Source organism: Mesocricetus auratus, unplaced genomic scaffold (assembly GCF_017639785.1).
Source record: "Mesocricetus auratus isolate SY011 unplaced genomic scaffold, BCM_Maur_2.0 Super-Scaffold_100013, whole genome shotgun sequence".
In the NCBI taxonomy this organism is placed as follows: Eukaryota; Metazoa; Chordata; class Mammalia; order Rodentia; family Cricetidae; genus Mesocricetus; species Mesocricetus auratus.
Window position 1 is genome coordinate 62,989,672 of NW_024429196.1, and position 21,343 is coordinate 63,011,014.

A 21,343-nucleotide genomic window follows, 5' to 3' on the forward strand; every position below is an offset into this window, starting at 1 on the left:
TTTATGAATCTATCCACATGAAATATCTGCATTACTAGCATTACTACTGCATAGTTCTAACATGGCTGTTGTGTAGAGTTATGGATACAGCAAGGCACTCCAAGCTGGTGTTACTTCAGCGTGGCTGATGGTGGCAATAGCGATAGATACTTTAGACAAATGAGATTTTTTTTAATTAGTAGATCTTTAAGTCATGTGGAAATGAGAAGTTGGTTTACTTAAAGTCTGCAGGGACTCTGGCATGGGCTGCAGGTTTCGTAGAGTTTGAAGTTGACAACACAGGTGAAAATCAAAGGCTTTGCATGATGATGGAGACCATCTGTGCCAGGGAAGGAAGGCATATCCACAGATTTAGAGATTTCGTTGTTGTAACTTCTTAGACCCTGGGCTCCCTCGGTTAGAACCTTAGTTGGGCTATAACTCCCTGTGAGAATGTGAGCAGATCTAGGTTTATGTTCCTAATGTCCCAGTGAACCTGGTTCTCCCAAGCTGGAGCTGCACCTCAGTGGTGAGCATGCGTAAGATACTCTTTTCCATCCCCAGAACCCAAGGGGAGAGTTAAAAAGCCTTGGAAGAAGTCCTGGCACTGTGTACTTAGATTTCAAATCTCTCCGGGGCGAACAACAGGTGGATGGTCTATCCAGAGGTCTGTCAGCTTGCAGGAATGACTGCAATTGTTCAGAGGGAGGAGAATTGAGAGTTGAGGAAGAAAGTCCTCTCAGAAATTGTTTGTAGGAAGAGCGCCCCAGAGGGAAATGGTAGCAAGCACAACTCAGAAGAAAGTGTTTCAAGCGTTAAGAGTAGTGGCATCATGTAAAGGTGCTGCAAGAGGCTGTGCACTGTACGTTTTATCACTGGAGACTTGAACCCATGAACAAGTGGCTCAGGAGGCTTGGGCACCTAGCTGACGGTTAGATATAACCCTTACAGTAATACATTCAGGATTCAAAATGGAAAGAAGCAGATGGGTGGTAGAAAGTGAAAACAAACGCAGTTTCGGCAGTATCCCGTGATGCCTTGGGGTGCACCAGCACACCAGAACTGTTGAAATGACAGTTGTGAACCATTTAACTCCTGATGTCTTCAGCAAGCACAAGCTGGATTTGATGGTAGGAAAGTGAGCAAAAGGTACTGGAGTTGAGGGCTGAGGCGTGCTCTTGGAAAAAAAGACCTTGCTTAACGTGTGTAGGTTCCAGAATCCATCTCTTAAATGCCCCCCACCAGCGAGGGGGGTAATTTGATATTGAGAAGAAAGCAAGAAAGACCATGCTAAAGGGGTAAAGTCAGCACTAAGAGTTTGTGTGTTCTGCTTTGTAGAGTATCTGGTCTGCTTGCCTCCTGGGGAGCAGAAGAAAGCATGCGCAGTGTCACCACTCTCCTCTTCTATGGACTGGTCAGCAGCCTTTGCTTGCTGCTGCCATTGTCAGGACAGGGCTCCCAAGCACTTTTCTAGTGGACACAGCCGCTCCTCCACGATGCACATTCTCTGATTGAAGGAAGTCACTCCAGCCTTGCTGAGTCCCACTGTAGGAAAGGAACTCTTCCTGATGGTAGTTGTGCCTCTTGTGAAGGCAAGGACAGGACTTGTAGCCTTGCAGTTAACACTTGACTTTGACAAAGTGTCATAGCCCTATGAAGTCTTGTACACAGCTTAAGGCGGTATTCCCTCTAGGATAGCTATACCAGCTTTGTCATTTTGACGTCTGCTCCCTTTCCCAAAGATTTTATTGTCTGACTTTAGCTTGACATGAGTTTCACGCTAACCAGTGTTTGACTTTTGATAACCATTCTAGAAAGAGAAGCCATGTTCTACTTTAAAGGAACGGGAGAGGGGCAGGCTGGAGACTGGGAAGTGGGGCTTCCACTCCACTATGCAGGCTCTCCCAGGCTAAAGGGGTTTTAGTGATATCTTTGAGGGACCCAAGACTGTATTGTATCGAGAGTTAACTAGTGATTTTCCATCTCCAAAGAAATAACTCTTTAAGAGATAGACTTTAACCCAGCAGTGGTGATGCACACATTTAATCCCAGCACTCAGGAGACAGAGGCAGGCAGATCTCTCAGTTCAAGGCCAGCCTGATCTATTAGAGAGAGTTCCAGGACCCCCAGGGCAGTTACACAAACAAGCCGTGTCTCAGGGAAAAAAATAAAGGAAGGAGAGAAAGACAAGAAATAAACTTAAACTATTACAGGGGGCCAGTGAAACAGAAAGATGGTTGAGTCTGTAAAAGAAGAATTTCTGTCAAGTTCCTGACTCTCACTTGAGGTGTCATGGACTGTGGTGGGAGACTGGAGGAAAGATGGGGAGATGGCCTTGACCTCAGCTACCTCCTAGGGGTGTGCTTCATTGAGCTAACCGCTTGTCTGTACTGTGTTATGCTAATTGCTAGTGAAACTTTCTTGTGTTTGTGTTTCCAGCTTAATGAACGTAGTTTCTCTTTTTGTTTTTCCCTTTCAGAGAGCAGTAGGTAATCAAAAGTCCTCAGTAGTTGAATTCAGCAATAAAGATGACTCTGAAATTAACAGTGAGCAAGATAAAGAAAATTCCTTAAGCAAAAGTGAACCAAGAAGAATTAAAATATTTGATGGAGGGCAAGTACATGTTTTCTTCTTAAATGTACATTTAAACTGGCCTTTTAAATGTACATTTGCTGTCCTGTGATGAAGACCTGCCAGGGGTGATTTTATTTAAAAGGTTCCTGACAACATGTGTTAGTATTCTAAGTAATACCATTTGATAGAGAAAATGATGACTAGGAAAAAATGTAAATCCTGGAGGCCCGTGAGAATAATAGCTTGAAAGTAAGCCTGGCTTCCACATGGACTTGCAGCATGGGATGGCTTGGGAAATTTCTTTAAGGTAGTTGTGTATTGCCTTTTGCTATCTTCCTGATTTAGCTCAAGAATAATGAATAAGCTGTAAGAGCCGGTGTCAGTTATGATGAGAAAAACCAGCTGCAAGAGCCAGTGTCCGGCAAAGCTTAATACTCTTTCAGGGTTTACAGTCCTGTGCTGAATTTAATAATGAAAAAGACTTCAACCTGGCATCTTCAAGTTGTGGAAATATTTAAGAATTAAATGTCACATTGAATGACTACAAGTAGAATTAGCTGTCAGAAATTGGAAATCTTTCTTAAATGTATATAAATCATCGTTGTAGATTGTGTATAAAGTTGTGCTTTATTTTTTAGGTTGAGTTTTCATCAATAGTTTCTCAAAGACACAGTGTCCAATTTCCCTGCTCATTTTTCCCCTTTAAATTAGATATAAGTCAAACGAGGACTATGTATACGTCCGAGGCAGGGGAAGAGGAAAGTACATTTGTGAAGAGTGTGGAATACGTTGTAAGAAACCTAGCATGTTAAAGAAACACATACGAACCCACACAGATGTCCGTCCCTACCACTGCACATACTGCAACTTCTCCTTCAAGACTAAAGGTATGACATGCTCATTGCCACACTCCTCCTGTCCCTTTACACAGGAAGGTCAAGGTCCAGCTGTGCGTTTTCTCTGTCAAGGATAAGTAGCTTCCATGGGCTAAGTTCCATCCTTCCAACATTGTAGTGTTTGTTCTTTATGTTTCTAGGTCCTCTGAGCAGAGTACTTCTAATTACAGAGTTTTAGAAAACATAAGTAAAAGTAGCATTTTTAAAGGATCAGCTGTTTCTATATTTTACTCCCTGAAATATTGTGTCTTAACAATGCTAAGACTTACTTTGGGGCTGAAGAAGGAAAATAAGTTTTTGCAATCACAAGTAAATTTGTTTGGGTTCAAAAAGATTCAGGTAGGGTTCTAAATAATAATCAGAATAAATTTTCATAGTTGCTATTTTATTATCTGATTTTACCCATAAATAACTATCTTTTATGATAAACTTTAACCCAAATTTAATATTAAATTTCAGATTTAAAGTTTTCAAACATTTTCTACTATTAAATGTTTTTAATGGGCTTGCAGAAAATTCTATTTAACATGCTTCTGTTTTCTGTTTATTTAAAGCATAAGCCCTTATGATGAAGTAATTTTACCCTGCACAGGTTTCTTGTTATGTGTAATGAATATACTATTATAAAATGTTTGCTCCTTGTTCACAGATCATTATGTAATAAGTCATTAAAGATGGCAGTTTCATACACTGCCCTTTACAAATTAGGACTTTCTTCATCAAAGCAGTCTAATGTGAGGATGCCTGGCTTCAGTAGCAGTGTCTGGAAAAAAAATGATCATTTTATTGAAAATGTCTCTGTTCCTTTCAAGTTCACAATTGCCTGTATTGTTTTTGCTACTTTTATGGGACTGGCTCTCTTTATAGTTCTTTGGTAATGATAAATCATCTCTTTAGCCAGTTTTGGTGCATTTCTGGCTCAGATTTATTGGCATTTAAAGAAAGTTACAACTGTAGCAGCTAGATGCTTTTACATTTGCTCAGACAATAGTAGGCGCTCCTTCCCTTAGAGATGACCAGGGAGGCAATGGCCAGGATAAATCTTCAGTATTATCTGAAAACAGGGACCTTTGAACCATTTACTGCTCTTTCCTGGGTGGACACTGTGATTTGGGAAGTATCTATTAACTTGGGATGTGAAAGCAGGAACATGTTTACAAGGCTAATCTTAATAGTAAAGCGTTAACCACCCATGCAAGGATGATCAAGGTATAACCTGAAACAAGTACATCCTGCACATGTAAACACAAGGTTTTATTTGTTTGTTGGTTTGTTTATTTTTTTAGCTGTTTAGGGAGTTGATCGATAATAATAGATCAAGCTATGAGAGAATATGTATATTAAAAACTTAAATTCCCAAATCTACCCTGGCACAGTTCTGTATTAGTTTCTTAGCATAGACCTTGCTCTGTCTGTCTGTATGGGAACCAAAGCTTTTAAAAATGAACAACTAGTGAGCCTTTTAATTTGTCTTAGATAGTGCACTACTCTGAAAACATTTGACTTAGAGATGGAGATCTCAGCCACAGCAAGGCGGTTTTTAACCACTTGTTTATTTATTTTACTTTTGTATTTATTTTTATTATTTTTAATGTGAAAACTTTGCCACTCTTACAGAAAAGTAGAGATTTATATAATAACTACCAGTTTTCCCTGTGTATCTTAATGACTCTTAACATTCTGACCTATTTTTCAGTGTAATGTAAATGTCAGGCACAGGCAGACCTTTTAAGCCCAGGATGTTATCTGTGGGATACACCTGGCAGCAGTCAGCCACTAATACCTCTTAGCGATCACGTGCTTTGGAAGCATCTTAGACTTGGACTTCTTAAGCACTTGGCTTTGGGGTGCTGTGTGGTTGTTTGACAAGAATACACCAGGTAGTGCCAGAATTGGTGAATGCAGCTGTGACCAGCTTTACAAACTCTGCATTTATCAAGCAATTGAAGCTGTATAAATCCAACAGATGTGCGTAGGCTTCTAGTGCAATCCCAACATTTAGAACAAGGATTCCAACGTTTTAAGCATTTTTAATTTTTTTCCTGCCCTCCAAATTTAGTATTTAACTTTTGTTCTGTGTTTTTTCAAAAGAGATAGTGTGCCCTTGTTGGCAGTGTTTTTGGGTATAGCACCATCCACTCAGGATGGCTGGGGTCCTCAGGAGACTCTGAGCTGCTCTCTGCCATCCATGGTCACTCCAGGCAGGCATGTCCTGTGTACCTGTGATACTCACATAGGTGGCCATGTTAGCTGCCAGAGCAGATAGCCTAGAGCTGCTCCAGATGCTTTTGCTCAGTGCATGGGGTGACAGTGTTGAGAGGTTCTCTCTTTTGTGTCACATACAGTGCTGTTAATGATGCTTAAAGGCAGCCCTGAGTAGTCATCAGCAGTCAGACTTAAAAACTGCAAGTGCTCAGGTGCCAGGAATAGGAGGAACTAAAAACTAGCACATCGTAGGGGAGTCAAGGCAATATTCATGCTGGATCTGGGGTTTAATACCTGTCAGACCCCCGGAAGTACACCTGCCCCCCCCTTCCCATTGACTTTGGGCCATATGGGAAATAAGCAATTGAAAGTGTCCTAAAATTAATGAAACTGTTAAGGTCCCAGGTAGATGAAATTGTTAAGGTCCCAGGTAGAAAATTCTTGTAGAGGTCCTTTTACAACTTGGGATCCTTAGTAGTCCATAGAAGACCATATTACTGTAGATAGACTTAAAATTAAGATGAAAACACGTGCAGGGAAGTGAGCAAGCCAGCATGAAATGTGTGTACTCGTAAGAAGTAACTGGAGAATAGGTACCAATGGGCAAAAGTAGCTACCATCAAAATAGACAAGGCAGGTTTGAAAACAAAATGCTGTCTATCACTGGTGAATACAAGGCTCATTGCAACTGACTGTAAATATCAGTGTTTTCTTGTGTACAATTTTAGTTGTTGGAATTGTTTAACCACCGTGTATATGTTTGTTTTTAGCAAGAATAGAATTTTCCAGAGTTGACAAATGCAGTATTAGAATAACACTACCTAAGTGTAATAAACATTCTTTTCCCTTAAGGAAATCTGACAAAACACATGAAGTCCAAGGCACATAGCAAGAAGTGTGTGGATTTAGGCATCTCGGTGGGTGTAATAGATGAGCAAGACACAGAAGAATCAGGTAAGCCTCCACTTGTGTTCTTCAGAACACTGTTTACAGCATATGAGTTATTTCCCATACACACACCCCTCTTTTATTCACCTATGCTATGGACTCCTGATCGGTGTTTTCATCTACAGTTTTCTACCTGCTTCTCCTGCCCCACTGTGGAAGAAACAGCATAGAAAACTATAAGTTAACTCTTAAGTGCTTGATTAACCATCCAGAGGCATGTGTCTGGTCATCCTGGTCCTTGGCCAACATTTTGAATTGGCTTGAATGTACTAATATAAAGTGCAAATCACTTGAGAATCCTCAGAATGCTGTCTGCTTCTTCACTCTTCTTGTTCTCACTGTTCTCATTGTCCTCACTCTTTTTTCTTGTCACGCAGGCTCACACTTGAATGTCCGGTGTAGAGGACCCTCTCCCTGGTTCAGCCCTCCCACAACACCCTGCACCCCTCACTGGTGCCCCAGCCTGCACTGGTCACATTGCTACTTTCTTTTCAATGTAACAGGGCCTACTGCTGTTCAGAAATCCTGTCTGATTTTCCCTTGCACGGCCCCTGCAGGAAACATTGTCCTTCTCTGATCTCCTGATTCTTAGGAGTTTCCTGGGAAAGCCTTTGACCCGGCTTCCTTGTGTGATTCTTCCATTTCCCTCTGTCCCCTCTGGGCTGCTGCAGTGTGGCAGGAACAGAGCCCACTTGTCTACTTCTCTGACTGTCAGCATTCAGCTCAGTGCCTGGAGATCACCACTGGTCCTGCTGTTGTCAGAGACTGGGAGTGTGGCTCAGTGGTAGAGCCTAGCATGCTGGGGGCCTCCATTCAGTCTCTAAGCCCCATGCTTTCCTAGTGAAAAGAACAACAAGGGGCCACTATAAGCTTTTGAGGATAAAACATTTTACTTGTTGAGAACACTTATTGTTTTGAAAAGGTATCTTTCCCCTTAGTACTGTTAACAAATATAGATAATTATTTCTGACCAATTTAGAGGGGAAAACAAACCTTTTAGCCTATTCTGACCAGTCAGAGCACAGAAGTGTATTTTTGTAGTTTCTGTTTTTAACCCAAGAATTTATCAATTCATTTAATCCAACTTTCCAACCAGTCATAGATTGAATGGATCACCCTGAGTTAATTTCTAAACATGCAAGAGCAGTGACTTGGTCTAGGTAGCAAGAGCAGATCCAATCTGAAAAGCTAGGAAGAACGTATAAGGATTTGAGTGAAGGTATTTACCAGCCATTGACTAGGAAAGGTCCAAAATGAAGGCTATAACAAGCCATGCTTCCATTGTGTACACTGCTGTGTTTTACTTCAAGATGAGCCGTAGGAGAATGAGGTAACATGTGCAGGTTCCTCTGAATTCTCAAGGGAAACTGGTATTTACATCCTAAACGCACAAAGAAATGTAGTTCTGTGAATTGACCATTACTAGGTGAATTGACTTGCTAGCCCATGTACATATCTACCCGTTCACTTTCGTATTTTCCTGTCATTCCAAAGTTGCCCTTAGATTCCAAGTCAAAATTCATATGTAGCATGGTTCACTGTTAAGACAAAACAAGCTTCTTTTACCAGTTGGCCTTTTTTCCATTTATATTTTTTGGATTACTGTATTTATGGGAAGTGAACTTAGTTTTGTCTGCTTTTATCAAATAGTAAAGCATAGTCCCAAGGGCTAAATCCTAAGTGCTGTGTCATGTGGGAGGCTTACAATTCGCCATCACTGTGCCACCAAAATACAGCCTTCCCTTTGGCTGGCTTTGTTACAGGCTGACAGTGTAAGCATAAATATAATAGGCTGCTGTTTTAAACAATTGATCTTGTTTTTTCTATTCTGTTTTTTCCATTTAAAAATATTTTAAATACATGTATTTTGTGCTCATGCTAGAGATGGTGATTATAAATATTTTAAATGCATAAGTGATCATGACTGAGATGGTGGTGATAAATATTTTCTCACATCTACCTCATCCTTCTCATGCATCCAGTAAATTTCTTTGAAAGTGCCACATGCTCCCTTGATTAATTCCAGCTGCTCTCCTCTTCCCGTCACAGACAGGATTTCCCTTTGATTTGTTTAATATATATTTTATATTCATGAGCAGTGTATGATTTTCTTCATGCTGGTGTTTTTAATTTGCAGAAAAAATAGTACTTTGTATGTCGATCCATAGCAATAGTATCTGTTCATACAATATTATTTTCCAGAAGCAGCCTGCCATTTCCCTACCTCTTCAGTATGTCATTGTCTGGATTGGGCAATTGGACTGTTTTCAGTTGGACTGATAATAGTTGTGCATTTTCTTAATAATTGATGCTTGGCCTCATATTCTTTCTACAGAGTTTTCACTCCATTAAGATGATGATAGTAACAGATGGGATCTGCATATGTAGAGGCATAGGTTGGGTGTGGTATATGGGCATATGTGTGTGCAGGTGGGAAGGTGAGAGGAAGAATTAAGGGGTGCAGTTCTGTCACTTGCTGCCTTATTTCCTTGAGTTGGGGCTCACTAAACCTGGAGCTACATTAGTATCCAGCAAGCCCTGGCCATCCTCCTGTCTCTGCACCCCACCCCTGCATAATGGTTACAGGTATATGTATGTCTGGTGTTCTAGTTGCTGTGATAAAACACTGACCAAAAGCAACTTGGGGAAGAAGTATTTTATTTCAGATTTACAGTATACCGTCCATCATAAAAATCAAGGCAAGAATTCAAGAGAAACCTGGATGGGTGGAACTGAAGCAGAGGCTAGAGAGGAATGCTGGCTCCCCATGCCTTGCTCAGCCTGTTTTCTTACACAACACTGAACCACTTGCCCAGGGGTGGCATCACCCATAGTAGGCTGAGCTCTCCCACATCAATCATTAATCAAGAAAATGTCCCCAGGCTTGCCTACAACCCAATCTGATGGGGGTATTGTCAGTTGAGGTTCCTTCTTTCCAGACAACCATAGCTTATGTCTAGTTGGCAAGAAAACTAACAATGTCTGGCTTTTTCTATGGGTTTGGGATCTGACCATAGGTCCGCAGACTTGTATCGGCAGCTCTCTGACCACCTGAGAAATCTCTCTGTCCCTGTAGATTGAGATCTTTTTGCTCATAGCTTTCTAAATGTTTGGTGAGCAGGACTCGGGAATGTTTGTCCAAAGGCTGTACCAGTCTTTAGCCTCCCCGTAGCCTACACTGTGCTGGGTATTCTTTTACGAGTCCTTGGCTGGTTCCTCTGTCTCTGGAGCCTCTACAGATGTTTCCCAGGGCTGAGCCTCTGACCTGCTCTTTCCTCACTCCCACAGGCCATCTCCTCCAGTCTTTTGTTCACTCTCTGCCAACTTTGCCTGCACAGCGTCTCTGCTTGGCTGTCTAGTGGATGTTGAGGGTTAGTGTATCCCACCCCACTGCGTCCCCTCCCCCTCTCCCTTGTGCTGGAGGCACACATCCCTCCTGTGTCTTCTCTCAGCAGTGTAACGCAAACCTTGGAGTTGTCTCAATATCCATCTTCCCCCATTTTGCCTCTAATATATCAATAAAGCCTCTTGGTGCTTCCTACAGGGGCGAGAGTGGCTCAGCAGTTATGAGCAGTTGCTGCTCTTCCACAGGATTGAAGTTCAGTTCCCAGTATCCACATCTGGTAGCTCACAACCACCTGTAACTCAGGCTCTAAGGGATCTGACCTCTGTGCTGTCCACTGTGGGTATCTACACATGGTGCACATCGTGGGTGTGGGTGTGGGGGGCAAAAATATCTTCAAAATCCTAGTATTTTAATCTGACATCCTACTCTGTCTGTCAATTTTCCCATAACTTCCAGTGGCTCCTGAGTGCTATCTGGTTCATCCTTATGCCAACTGATTTCCACAAGGCAAGATGCCATCTTTACTCTTCCTACTGCCATATCTCTGAGGCTTGGCTCCTGGTCCTCCTTCCTTCACTCACTCAGCCTCAGCCATAAAAGCCTGACTTTTGACTGAATGCCCCCAGACTTCTGTCCCAAGGCCTCTGCACTCCTTTCCATGCTGGACACTGAGGCTTAGCTCCCTATGCTTGCAGTTATGTACCTAGAGGGCCCCTTATCTGCAAGGCCTGCCCGAGCCTCCTGGTATAGTTAGAAAGTATCCGTCCCCTCTGCTATTGTCACTCACACCACTTCTCTTCTGTTTGAGCATGCCCCCTCTTTGTACATATTGCTCTGTATGTGTGGGGTGTGTGTGTGTGTGTGTGTGTGTGTTAACCATTTCTAACAAGTTGAAGATATATTACAGGACGATAGGCTATTGTTTTGTTCACTGCCTAGTGGTGTTGATTGAATTAATGATGGGTAGAAATGCCGTATGACCTCATAGAAAATACTTGATTAATAGTGCTTGTACAGGTTGTAATCAAATGGTAATTGTAATATACTATTTAATACCCTTCCCTGTCTGTTATGTTTGTTTATTAAGTTGTTGTGTTTTGATCATTAGATCAAAACACCAGAAGTTTTAAGTCTCTGACATTACATATTCTCATCTATGATAATGATCTCTCCAGATTAGTAAAGATATACTCCATTTATTCAGTACCTTCTACAAAGTAAATGTGTTCCTTTGGACTATTGACAACACAGGAACATACAAGGCTGGTCAAGTCAGGGCCTGGCCTTTTCCCCAGTCCATTCTGTAGGAACCTGCTCTCTAAACTTTCCACTTTGTCTTTATGCATTCATATTCATTTATTCACCCACACAAAATTGGAGTTACCAAAGGACACCACATCTGATCCCCACCCAAAGGGGAAATTAATTCTACCTGTCAGAGAATAAGGGATCTGATCCCTTGAGCTGCTCTCTTAATAAAAGCATCCACCTACTTCAGGTTCACTGTCATGTAAATCACTGCTACACATATTACTTGGGGTTTGCTCTCATGTTAATCTCTACTACACATGGCAGTGTTACTCCATGTTTGCTGTTGCATTAATCTCTACTACACATGACAGTGCTACTCCATGTTTGCTGTCATGTTAATCTCTACTACACATGGCAGTGTTACTCCATGTTTGCTGTCGCATTAATCTCTGCTACACATGGCAGTGCTACTCCATGTTTGCTGTCGCATTAATCTCTACTACACATGACAGTGCTACTCCATGTTTGCTGTCATGTTAATCTCTACTACACATGGCAGTGTTACTCCATGTTTGCTGTCATGTTAATCTCTACTACACATGGCAGTGTTACTCCATGTTTGCTGTCGCATTAGTCTCTGCTACACATGGCAGTGCTACTCCATGTTTGCTGTCGCATTAATCTCTACAACACATGACAGTGCTACTCCATGTTTGCTGTCATGTTAATCTCTACTACTCATGGCAGTGCTACTCCATGTTTGCTGTCGCATTAATCTCTACTACACATGACAGTGCTACTCCATGTTTGCTGTCACGTTAATCTCTACTACACATGGCAGTGTTACTCCATGTTTGCTGTCATGTTAATCTCTACTACACATGGCAGTGCTACTCCATGTTTGCTGTCGCATTAATCTCTACTACACATGACAGTGCTACTCCATGTTTGCTGTCGCGTTAATCTCTACTACACATGGCAGTGTTACTCCATGTTTGCTGTCGCATTAATCTCTACTACACATGGCAGTGTTACTCCATGTTTGCTGTCATGTTAATCTCTACTACACATGGCAGTGCTACTCCATGTTTGCTGTCGCATTAATCTCTACAACACATGACAGTGCTACTCCATGTTTGCTGTCATGTTAATCTCTACTACACATGGCAGTGCTACTCCATGTTTGCTGTCATGTTAAATCTCTACTGCACAAGGCACTGTTACTCCATGTTTGCTGTCACGTTAATCTCTACTACACATGGCAGCAGCAGCTCTCAGCGTCGTCACTACCCTCAATAATGCAAAGCCCAGGGTCACAGATGAAAAGCCAAATGATCTTTGCCTCCACATTTCTAGAGCATTTGAGAAAATAAAATTATGTAAGATTTAAGGAAATAAGCAGGATACATGAGTCTAAAAAGGCTACAAGGTTTTCAGTTGATGTAAAACAAAAGCAAATCAAAAGAAACAACATACATAATTTTAGCTACTTAGAATAAAAGTCCTGACAAAGGACAGCTATCCAACATTATCTTCAGGTATAAAAGCTTGAAGCCATTGAATTTTACTGCCCCCAGCAGAAACCCTGAAGATGTCAAGTGTCATATCAATAAGAAGTCACAGTTAAACTCACAAAGTTTCTTCCCACTCTGATTCCCTTGCACAATATTCCAGGCTTCCCGCCCTTTCCCTGGTTGTGGCTCAGCCTGTCTTTACATCCTCTGTCATTCCTAAGCCCTCTTCTTTCCTTCATTCTGGGCACCTTTGCCCAAAAAGAGCCTTGTCTACAAGGCTTAAGTTATCTACCCCCACACTAAGACATTTTCCAATAAAGCTATGGAAGGATGAGCCTACCTGCCTTCCTTCTGGGATACCTATGCATCCTTGCCAATGAGCCACATCTGGATTCACCCCCAATATCTAAGCCATGGGACCAAGGCTCCTGGAGGACAGAAGTGTTCATACCTGGCCTTGTCTACGCAGTGCAGAAATAATGCATAGGTCAGAAAGGCCTGAGTACATGCCATCACAGTCACCACCATGCAGGGCTGTAGTTATGTGTGGAGAGCTGCACCACACCGTGACTTAAAGATGGCGCCGGCTTCCGCATTCTACCATCCTGACGGTGAGTGCGCTCGGTAATAAACAACTCCTTATTTGGCCTGCTCCCATCTCGCCGGGGTCACGCCATCATCATCAGATTGCTTATGCATTCAGGTGAGCCTATGGCTTGCGCACACGTAGCTGTTCAGGGTTGGCTGGCCTCGGCTATTTAGGGAGCAGGAGGGGTTTCTCCTGCGGCTGCCTTTTCGACTGTTCATCAAGGTCCTGAATAAACTGTCTGCAAGAAGGGTTCCTGAGTCGCGTCTTCCTTGCTGGTCGAGGTGGTCGTGACAGCTGGTGGCCCAACACTCCAGTACTAGAGGTGGAATTCAGGGCTTCCTATAGGTTAGGCACATGCTGTACCCTCAGTCTAACCTTCAGCCCTCAGAGGCCTCTGTTCTGGCTTAGACCTGTTCCTACTATAGCATATCAGGCTGAGCTCAGTGAAACTGGAAATCTGAAGTAACCCAGTGAGTTCCTTAATCCCCTGGGTATTTGCCTCTACACAGATAAAAATTTTCATTCAATCCTGACAACAGATTGCAACTATCCACTGTGTAATGCAGTAATGAAAGAAGTAGCCAGATTGAGCCATATGTCATTTCAGAAACCAATACTAGGAAACCTAAGTCTGGAGTAACTGGAAAATTGTGACATCATCATCTTGAGTATGGTGACAAACTATAGTCCTAGCTACATGGCAGGCTCAAGGCATGCAGATCTCCTGAACCCAGAAGTTTTCAGGCCAGCCTGGGCAACAGGGATAGACTATCTCAATAAAATAAAAATACAATAAAAATCCCTAAACAAAAGGTTTTCTCTAGGTCTCACTGAGAGGTGCCAACAGGCTGGTAGTTATGCCAGTCACTGGGTCCTGCAGTTATTAAAGAAGGACTGTTAGACTACTGTTGAGTTAGCACCATAGGTAATGTGCTTGCTGTACAATATGAGAACCTGAGTTCAAATCCAGAACCAGCCTAAATGCTATGCATAGCAATGCATGCCTGTAATCCCAGGGACCTGCTGGCTGGCCAGTGTAGCCGATGCAAGCAAACAGTGGTAGACATTGTGTCTCACTGTGAGCAGTCCAGGAAGAAAACTAACACTGACCCCTGGCAGGGGAGCGCGCGCACACACACACACACACACACACACACACGTACACCACATATACACACAAAGAAACAAGAGAATTAAGAAGGCCTGGTTACATTTTGTACACATCCATGAAAGTCACCAACTTACACAAAAGGACCGTGAGGATACATGAAAGTGCTCCTCGGTTTTAAGTCTTGATTAAGAACAAACAGAAGGACATAATTCAGGAGATTGGACTTTTCTAGAAGCCTCAGAACAGTGCTTTTATATTTAAAAGGCACATTTAGGGCCCTGGTTATCAAACTGGTTTTTTCTCTAGGACATAAAAAATCATTACCAAAAAGTGTCCGACTTTTTCTTTCTTCATTAAAGGAAGACATGGTAGACACTCAGATGCACCTGCACTGTTCCTGTTCTTTGTCCTTTAAACACCATCACCATTTGGTAGCATTTTGCTTAACCAAACAGCTTTCTGGGAAAACTACACATTTATAAATATGCTTTCATTGAGTTATTGCTTTACAGTTGCCTTGTTTGTGTATTGTTGAGATTTATTGTTAGATTATGTATATGCATGTTTGACTGTAGGTTTGTGCATGTGTGTGCAGTGCTCTTGAGGCCAGAGAAGACACTGGATCCCTTGGAGCTAGAGTTAGAGGAGAGCTGCTTGACACCGGTGCTGTGACTTGAACTCTGGTCCTCTGCAAAAGCAGCACCTGCTCTCCAGCCCCTGTGTGGTTTTCATGGAAGGTTTTCGTCTACATTATTCCAGCTGAGCTTCACTGTCTTCAAGGCATTACATTTAGTCTCTCCGGGCATTCTGTGGATCAGCTGTTTTCTGTCATTCAGTAGCACTGCCCAAGGTGACAGATGATAGGTTTCTTATGCACATTCTCCAGTGATAGTATTCATGAAGCTCAAAATGACACAGGGTGAGACAGAGCCAGAGACCCCTGAGCTTCACGACTCTATTGCCTTAGCCAGAGTGTGCTTCACAGCTTCTTCTTTCATCCTGTCACATGACTCCATGATCGCATTCTCACTGTAGCAAGCTCAAGGGTGGCAAATCAACCAGATCTGAATATATATTTTTATACACCAGCCATTCTAATTTGGACATTTGAAATTTAGAAGTTGTTTCCAGTTAGCTTAAAATTAGCAATGCAAGCTATAATTGTAGTATACGCTCATGATAAGTTGGTCCTTTCCAGCCCTCATACTGCACATTATTCTATTCTTGCCATGTAAAATTATATAGCCTTGGGAATTTGTCCTCGTGAGTTGAGGGTCTTAGGGAATATGTCTTAGTTTGCACCTTTGTGTCAAGAGTGGGGGCACTAGCAATTTGCTTTTCAGCCTTTGATCCAAAGAATGTTTTCATCGACAGAAGCTAGACTTCAGCACGAGGAATGTTAATGTGTGCCCTCAGCTGCCACCACAGGGACAACAGCCCCAAAGGGCAAGCGCAGGGAGAGCCATGCTTTTCAGTGGAATTTTAAGTACTGACCTATATGCATGGATAATGATTCAAACCACAGGTTGGAAAGCCTGTATCATGTTTACTGTTAGAAACAATTAGTGAGTTTTAGAAAAGTACTAGCAATATTTTCCTTCTAAATGAGGCCTATAGACTGCCAGCACTAGGATTCTTATACAAACATCCATTGCTTTTAAGAAACATTTCTTTGTAGAATATGAAACCGTAATGGTCCTTAAGATGTATACTTAAAGCAGTGTTAATAGCAATTGTTTATGAACAATACAGCAAGGGTGGTCCTTTGGTTTATTGCCCAAAGCTAACAGATCTGTAGTTCTGACCTGCTGTGTTCATATAGGTTGTTTTCATAATTTAAGTAGAACTATTATTTGCAGGCTTTACAAAAACGTTCCCCTGGTTGCTGTTGTTTGGCTTTCAACCTAGTATTTCCTAGCCCAGGAGGAAAATAAAACCAGACTAGCTATAATAACAAAAGAGTTGGGGAGGGGGCCCTGTCTTCTGGGCTGCTGCTGGCTCTGGCTCTAGCTCTTCCAGCAGGTGTCACTGTCTGGCAGCAATGGGGGCAGATTGTGGCTCATCCAGGCAGCCTTGGGAAGAAGGTTGTTTCCCAAATAAACTTTCAGGGAGTCTTGTTGCAAGCTTAAGAGAACATTCCTTTTGGAGAAAAAGACATTGCTATGTTAAAAGATTCCCTTTCCCCTCTTAAGTTAAATTGCACAAGCAAAAAAGGAATAGTTTTGTGATCTAAAGTTTGTGTGTTAGAAACCTTTACAATGAATGAAGAATGTGTCTAGAGGAACAACTTGCATGGAGCTTTTAAGAGGCATTTATTTATGAATTTGATAAGCAAATGTGGGTGTCTTATGCCTTTTCTACAGCTTCCAATAGCTACAGAAGGATAAGCCATAGCATTTATCTTCCTGGGGTAGTAGCCTATATTGTACACACCAAAATGAGTAATGACTGCAATGTGATAGGAAGAAGGCAGTCTATCATGTTGGAATAGTAACAGGAGATCAGGGTTCACATGCTGGCTCTGATGCTTTCCAGCTGTGTCAGGTGGGTTATCTCCTGTCATAGCATGGTGGTTTGATTTTGACTTGGTAATAGGATATGAACAACTGACTACCAGCAGCCTCTTCCTGTAATGGGTAGTAAATATCTCAGGCATGCCAGGCCATATATTCTCTGGTGTTTGTCACTATTAGCAAACTTCAGCTGTACTGCAGCATACAAACAACTGGCTGTGTCTCCACCAAACCTTCTTTACACAAACAGGCGGTGAGCTAGATGTGGTAGTGACCAGAATTGCCAGGCCCTGGTAACCAAGGCACTGAGAATGCTGTAATAGTTTCTATGATAAATAGCCCATGCAATTTCATAAATTCATACTTGGTGAGTTTTGGGGGAAGTGGTCAAGTCCATGCCATCTTCTCTGGCTTACTGATAAAAGCAGGTCTAGGAAAATGACTCATCAGTTAAGAACACTTACTGCTCCTGCTGAGGATACAGGTTTGATTCCCAGCACCCACATCATGATGGCTCAAAGCCTCTGGAAATCCAGTTTCAGGGAAATACTAGGGTCTCTTCTGGCCTCCATCAGCATTGCGTACACATAATATACATACATAATGCAGGCAGAATACTCATACACATAAAAATAAATATTTCAAAACATTTTACATAAAATAATAACCAACCAAGCACTTCTGTGGACACAACCTCTGATTCATTGTCGGCAGGCATCTCTGGAAGCTGACCAGGCTGTTTAGAGTCCCGCTGTGAAACTCTGTTGTCAGAATGTGACACGGCCATTGTCTCCTTGAAATTAGAGCATCTGTCCTTATCTATATGAGACAAGATGGAGCCCACTCACATTCCTGGTTGAAGTTATAGAGTTTATAAGGTTCAGCTGCCATGTACGAGGCTTTTCTCCCACCCAAGGATATCTGGGAGGCCAACAGTTGTTGGGCTTGGGTTGACTCTTCTTAGTGTTGTAGCTGCCCATATATATCCTGGAAATAACACCACTTCAAGCAAGCTGGACTCAGGTGGGATGATCCCTGAGGTCTGGCTATCTATGGTTCTTAGAGCTTTGTTCAGATGTCTCCAGGAGCCTATATCTTCTTCTCAGGTGTGTTACTTACCTTATCATTTTATTTCATTCCAAAATAGTGGCCTTGTTTTACAAATAGGTGATGATCCACTCTTCATTTTTAGATTTCCAAAACTTTGACAGTGGTCTTTCCCTTTGGGAAATTCCAGACACTGATTCTGAAAAAGAAACACCCTTCTCTCCAAACCCTGGGAAGGGACCTGTAAGAAAAGAATACCAGCCTCTCCTTAGGTTCTTTCTCCATTTTAGGTTTATGCCTCTGTCTAGGAAGACAGAGCAGCCATTCTGTGGTTACAACTAACCGTGATAATTCACTCTTAAACTTTAATAGTTAGGAAGACGTAGCATTATTATGAAATTAAGTTCAATTATTAGTTTACATTCTCCTTGGAGACTGTGTTTCGTATAGTCCGCTATGTATAATCAAATAATTATATGAAGCTTTTAATGTCTCTTCCTATAAACAAGGAGCTCATGTGTATCTTTAATAAGTTAGCTTAATGACTATAATCTATTGTTGACCTTTCAGATCATCCTGTAGTCAATTTTAAATATGGATGAATGGAAGTGTTTAGCACAGACAGCAAGGATTGAATCTCTCGTCTGACACTTGTGAGCTGTAGTGCAACAATAAAACTAATTAACAGCATTTTCACTTGTTCTAACCCTTAATTAGTGCTTGTATTAATTATGATCAGGTAGTGCTGATTGTATTTAGTGTTGAAAGCTACGTTCTTTACTTGTATAGATGGAATGAGAGTGGAACCATGTTTGCCTTTATATGTATAACTGGATAAGAAATGCAAGAAGCGTAAGAACTCTTGTATAGGTTAGGGCAGATATCATAATTTCTAATGCCTCAGAATTAATCAGTATAAGAGTTAGGATTCATTTAAGAATTGACTCCTATTAAACAATGGGAAAATGCTTCCCAGAGAAGTCTTGATGTGACCGCAGGGTCTAGAGGATCTAGTTGGGTTTATGAGACAAAGTCAAGACCCAGAAGCATGGACAAGTCTTTTTTAACTTTTTTTAAAATATATTTTCTATCATATGGGAAAATTATAAAACTGTCATGGAAAGTTCCTGAACACTCTTTACCCAGCTTCCCCTGTGTGGTACCCTCTCATGACCATAGCACACCTGTGGACACTGGAGTTGATCTCGGCTCATTATTGTTGACTCATGTGACACAAATCTAAGGTGACATCTGTTAGGACTCTGTACTGAAAAGTTTGTCTTCCCATCATAGGTACTGAATACCTGTGGAAGGCTTTGAAACCATGCATATTCTGTTTATCCAAAGCTGACCTTGTCCATGGCATCACTGTGGCTTTATTAACTGAATTTTCTACAGAGTTACTTTCTTCATCCGTCCACTTGTATCTGTGGACTCAGAATTCACTTTATTCCTTGAGTCATCACTAGGTCCTATGGTTAATCAGTGTCTTACTCAGGTTCCAGCATTGGCCATAGACAGTAAGAGCCTTCAGGTCTGACCCAAACCGATCATCTTTTCTAAGCAGTTCCTTTCTTTAGGACCCATCCCAAGAAGTTCTATCCCCAGAGTTATGCATTTCTGGTCCTTGTTGCTGGAGGAACCAAGACCTGGCTGTTGGCTGGTATACTCATTGTTACCAACTACACCTCTTTGTGCATCAATCATTAGGCAATTGATGTGTGCATATTGCAGCATAAACAAATGTCACACATTGTTGCCTAATTAAACAAATACAACATAAACAAATTCAGCATACCTTTACATAGTTAAAGTAATATTCTACAACAACTCACCCCAGGTCCTGCTTCATTGTTTTAGTTTACGTGTAATCCAGTGTACTCACTGTATATAGTACTACCAGTTTTGACAGTGTATAGGATTTGTGCTCATATGCCCAGTGCCATTTAGGATAGTTCTGTCACCTGCAAATCCCATGGGCCACTTCATATAAGCCTTTGTAACTACTCACCTAGCTTCTTTTTACAGAATGACATGGAAAATGCAGCATAAAATATGTGCTTTTGGGGTCTGGAGGGATGGCACAGAGTCCTTGCTGCCAAAGGACTAAAGTTTGGTTTCTGTCACTTATGTTGGGGGAGGGGTGGGGGCTCACAGCTACCTGTCACTCCAGCTGCAGTGGGACCCAAAGTTTCGGCCTGCAAATATGCATTCTTCTATGCACATAATTAAAAATAATAAGAGTAAGTGTTAAGTATGTATACCGAGTCTTGCCTCTTTCGTGTAATGAAACATGAGAATTACAGCACGGAGTCAGTGCTGCTCTCCCTGTCACTGAGCAGCGTTCCATCAGCTGCAAGCTGCATCTCATTACCCACCTGCCCACGCACAGATGTCTGAGTCGCTTCTAGTTTTTGGAGATTATACTATAGAAACTTTAGTGTGACTCCAGATTGGAGTTTGAGACCTAGAAGTCACACATAAGTCCAGTCATGTTTGGAAGAAACATCCACTCTTCACCATCACCCATCATTCTCCAACAGTGGTAGAGTTTTTGCATTTCCCTATCTTTAAAGTCATTTTCAGTTTGCATAAAATTCTGCGTTTGTCAGTTCTCTTACCCCTGTTATTACAGCATTTTTCTTGCATGGCATTTTCTCTTTCAATTTTTCTAATGGTACTAAGAGTTAAACCCAGGCCTTCTCATGCTTGCTTACTAGGCAAGCACTCGACACGGAGCTACACCCTTAATTTTGTTTAGCTTTTTAGATGGGGTCTTCTGTTTCTTAGGCTGCTTTCAAATTTTTCTAATTGGTGGGAACTGGTGGTGTATACTGCCAGTCCTAGTGTTATAACGTTGGTTACTCATGACCTGGTTTCCATCTCCAGCTGAAGCTCTTATCAGACGTTGCATGTTAGTCCTATTTTCCCATTAAAGATTTTCAAATTCCCTATCAGTTCTAAGTCTATGTCATATCTATCTGACTAGTTCTAAAGGCTTGTCTCTTTGGAGTGTTTGGCATTTGCTTTTTTGTAAGCCTGTGGTTTTATGTTCAAAGTTGACCATCTTATGTTCATGGAAAAGTTGTCTAAGTCATTTTCATGCTTGGTATGGGCATGCCCTGCTGACTGTGTCATCAGTGTCAAACAGGCACAAGATTGCCTGGGAATAACTCAGGCTGCTGTCTGTGGTCACTACGCAGGGGTTTCATGTTAAAGATACCTTGTGCCTTGGGTGGGGGTTTGTTTATAAGAATGGTATCTGTTCAATATTTCAATTGACAGTCTTCCTTTGGGGCTGCGATTCACTCTGCTACAAACCTCCTTGCCTTTCCTGTCCTGGGAACTGTCTTTCAAAGCTCCTTAGCTT

At 41.8% G+C, this 21,343-nt stretch overlaps 1 protein-coding gene across 7 annotated transcripts in view; it reads left to right on the forward strand.

The window, feature by feature from the left end:
• Hivep1 (HIVEP zinc finger 1) overlaps positions 1 to 21,343 on the forward strand; it is a 150,951-nt gene that overhangs the window by 122,601 nt on the left and 7,007 nt on the right. For all 7 annotated transcript variants that reach the window (XM_021224969.2, XM_040755889.1, XM_021224970.2 and 4 more), the window contains 3 exons: positions 2,459 to 2,592; positions 3,265 to 3,440; positions 6,507 to 6,608. In XM_021224969.2, the coding sequence (XP_021080628.1) occupies positions 2,459 to 2,592; positions 3,265 to 3,440; positions 6,507 to 6,608 (412 nt within the window). The remainder of the gene's footprint in view (positions 1 to 2,458; positions 2,593 to 3,264; positions 3,441 to 6,506; positions 6,609 to 21,343) is intronic.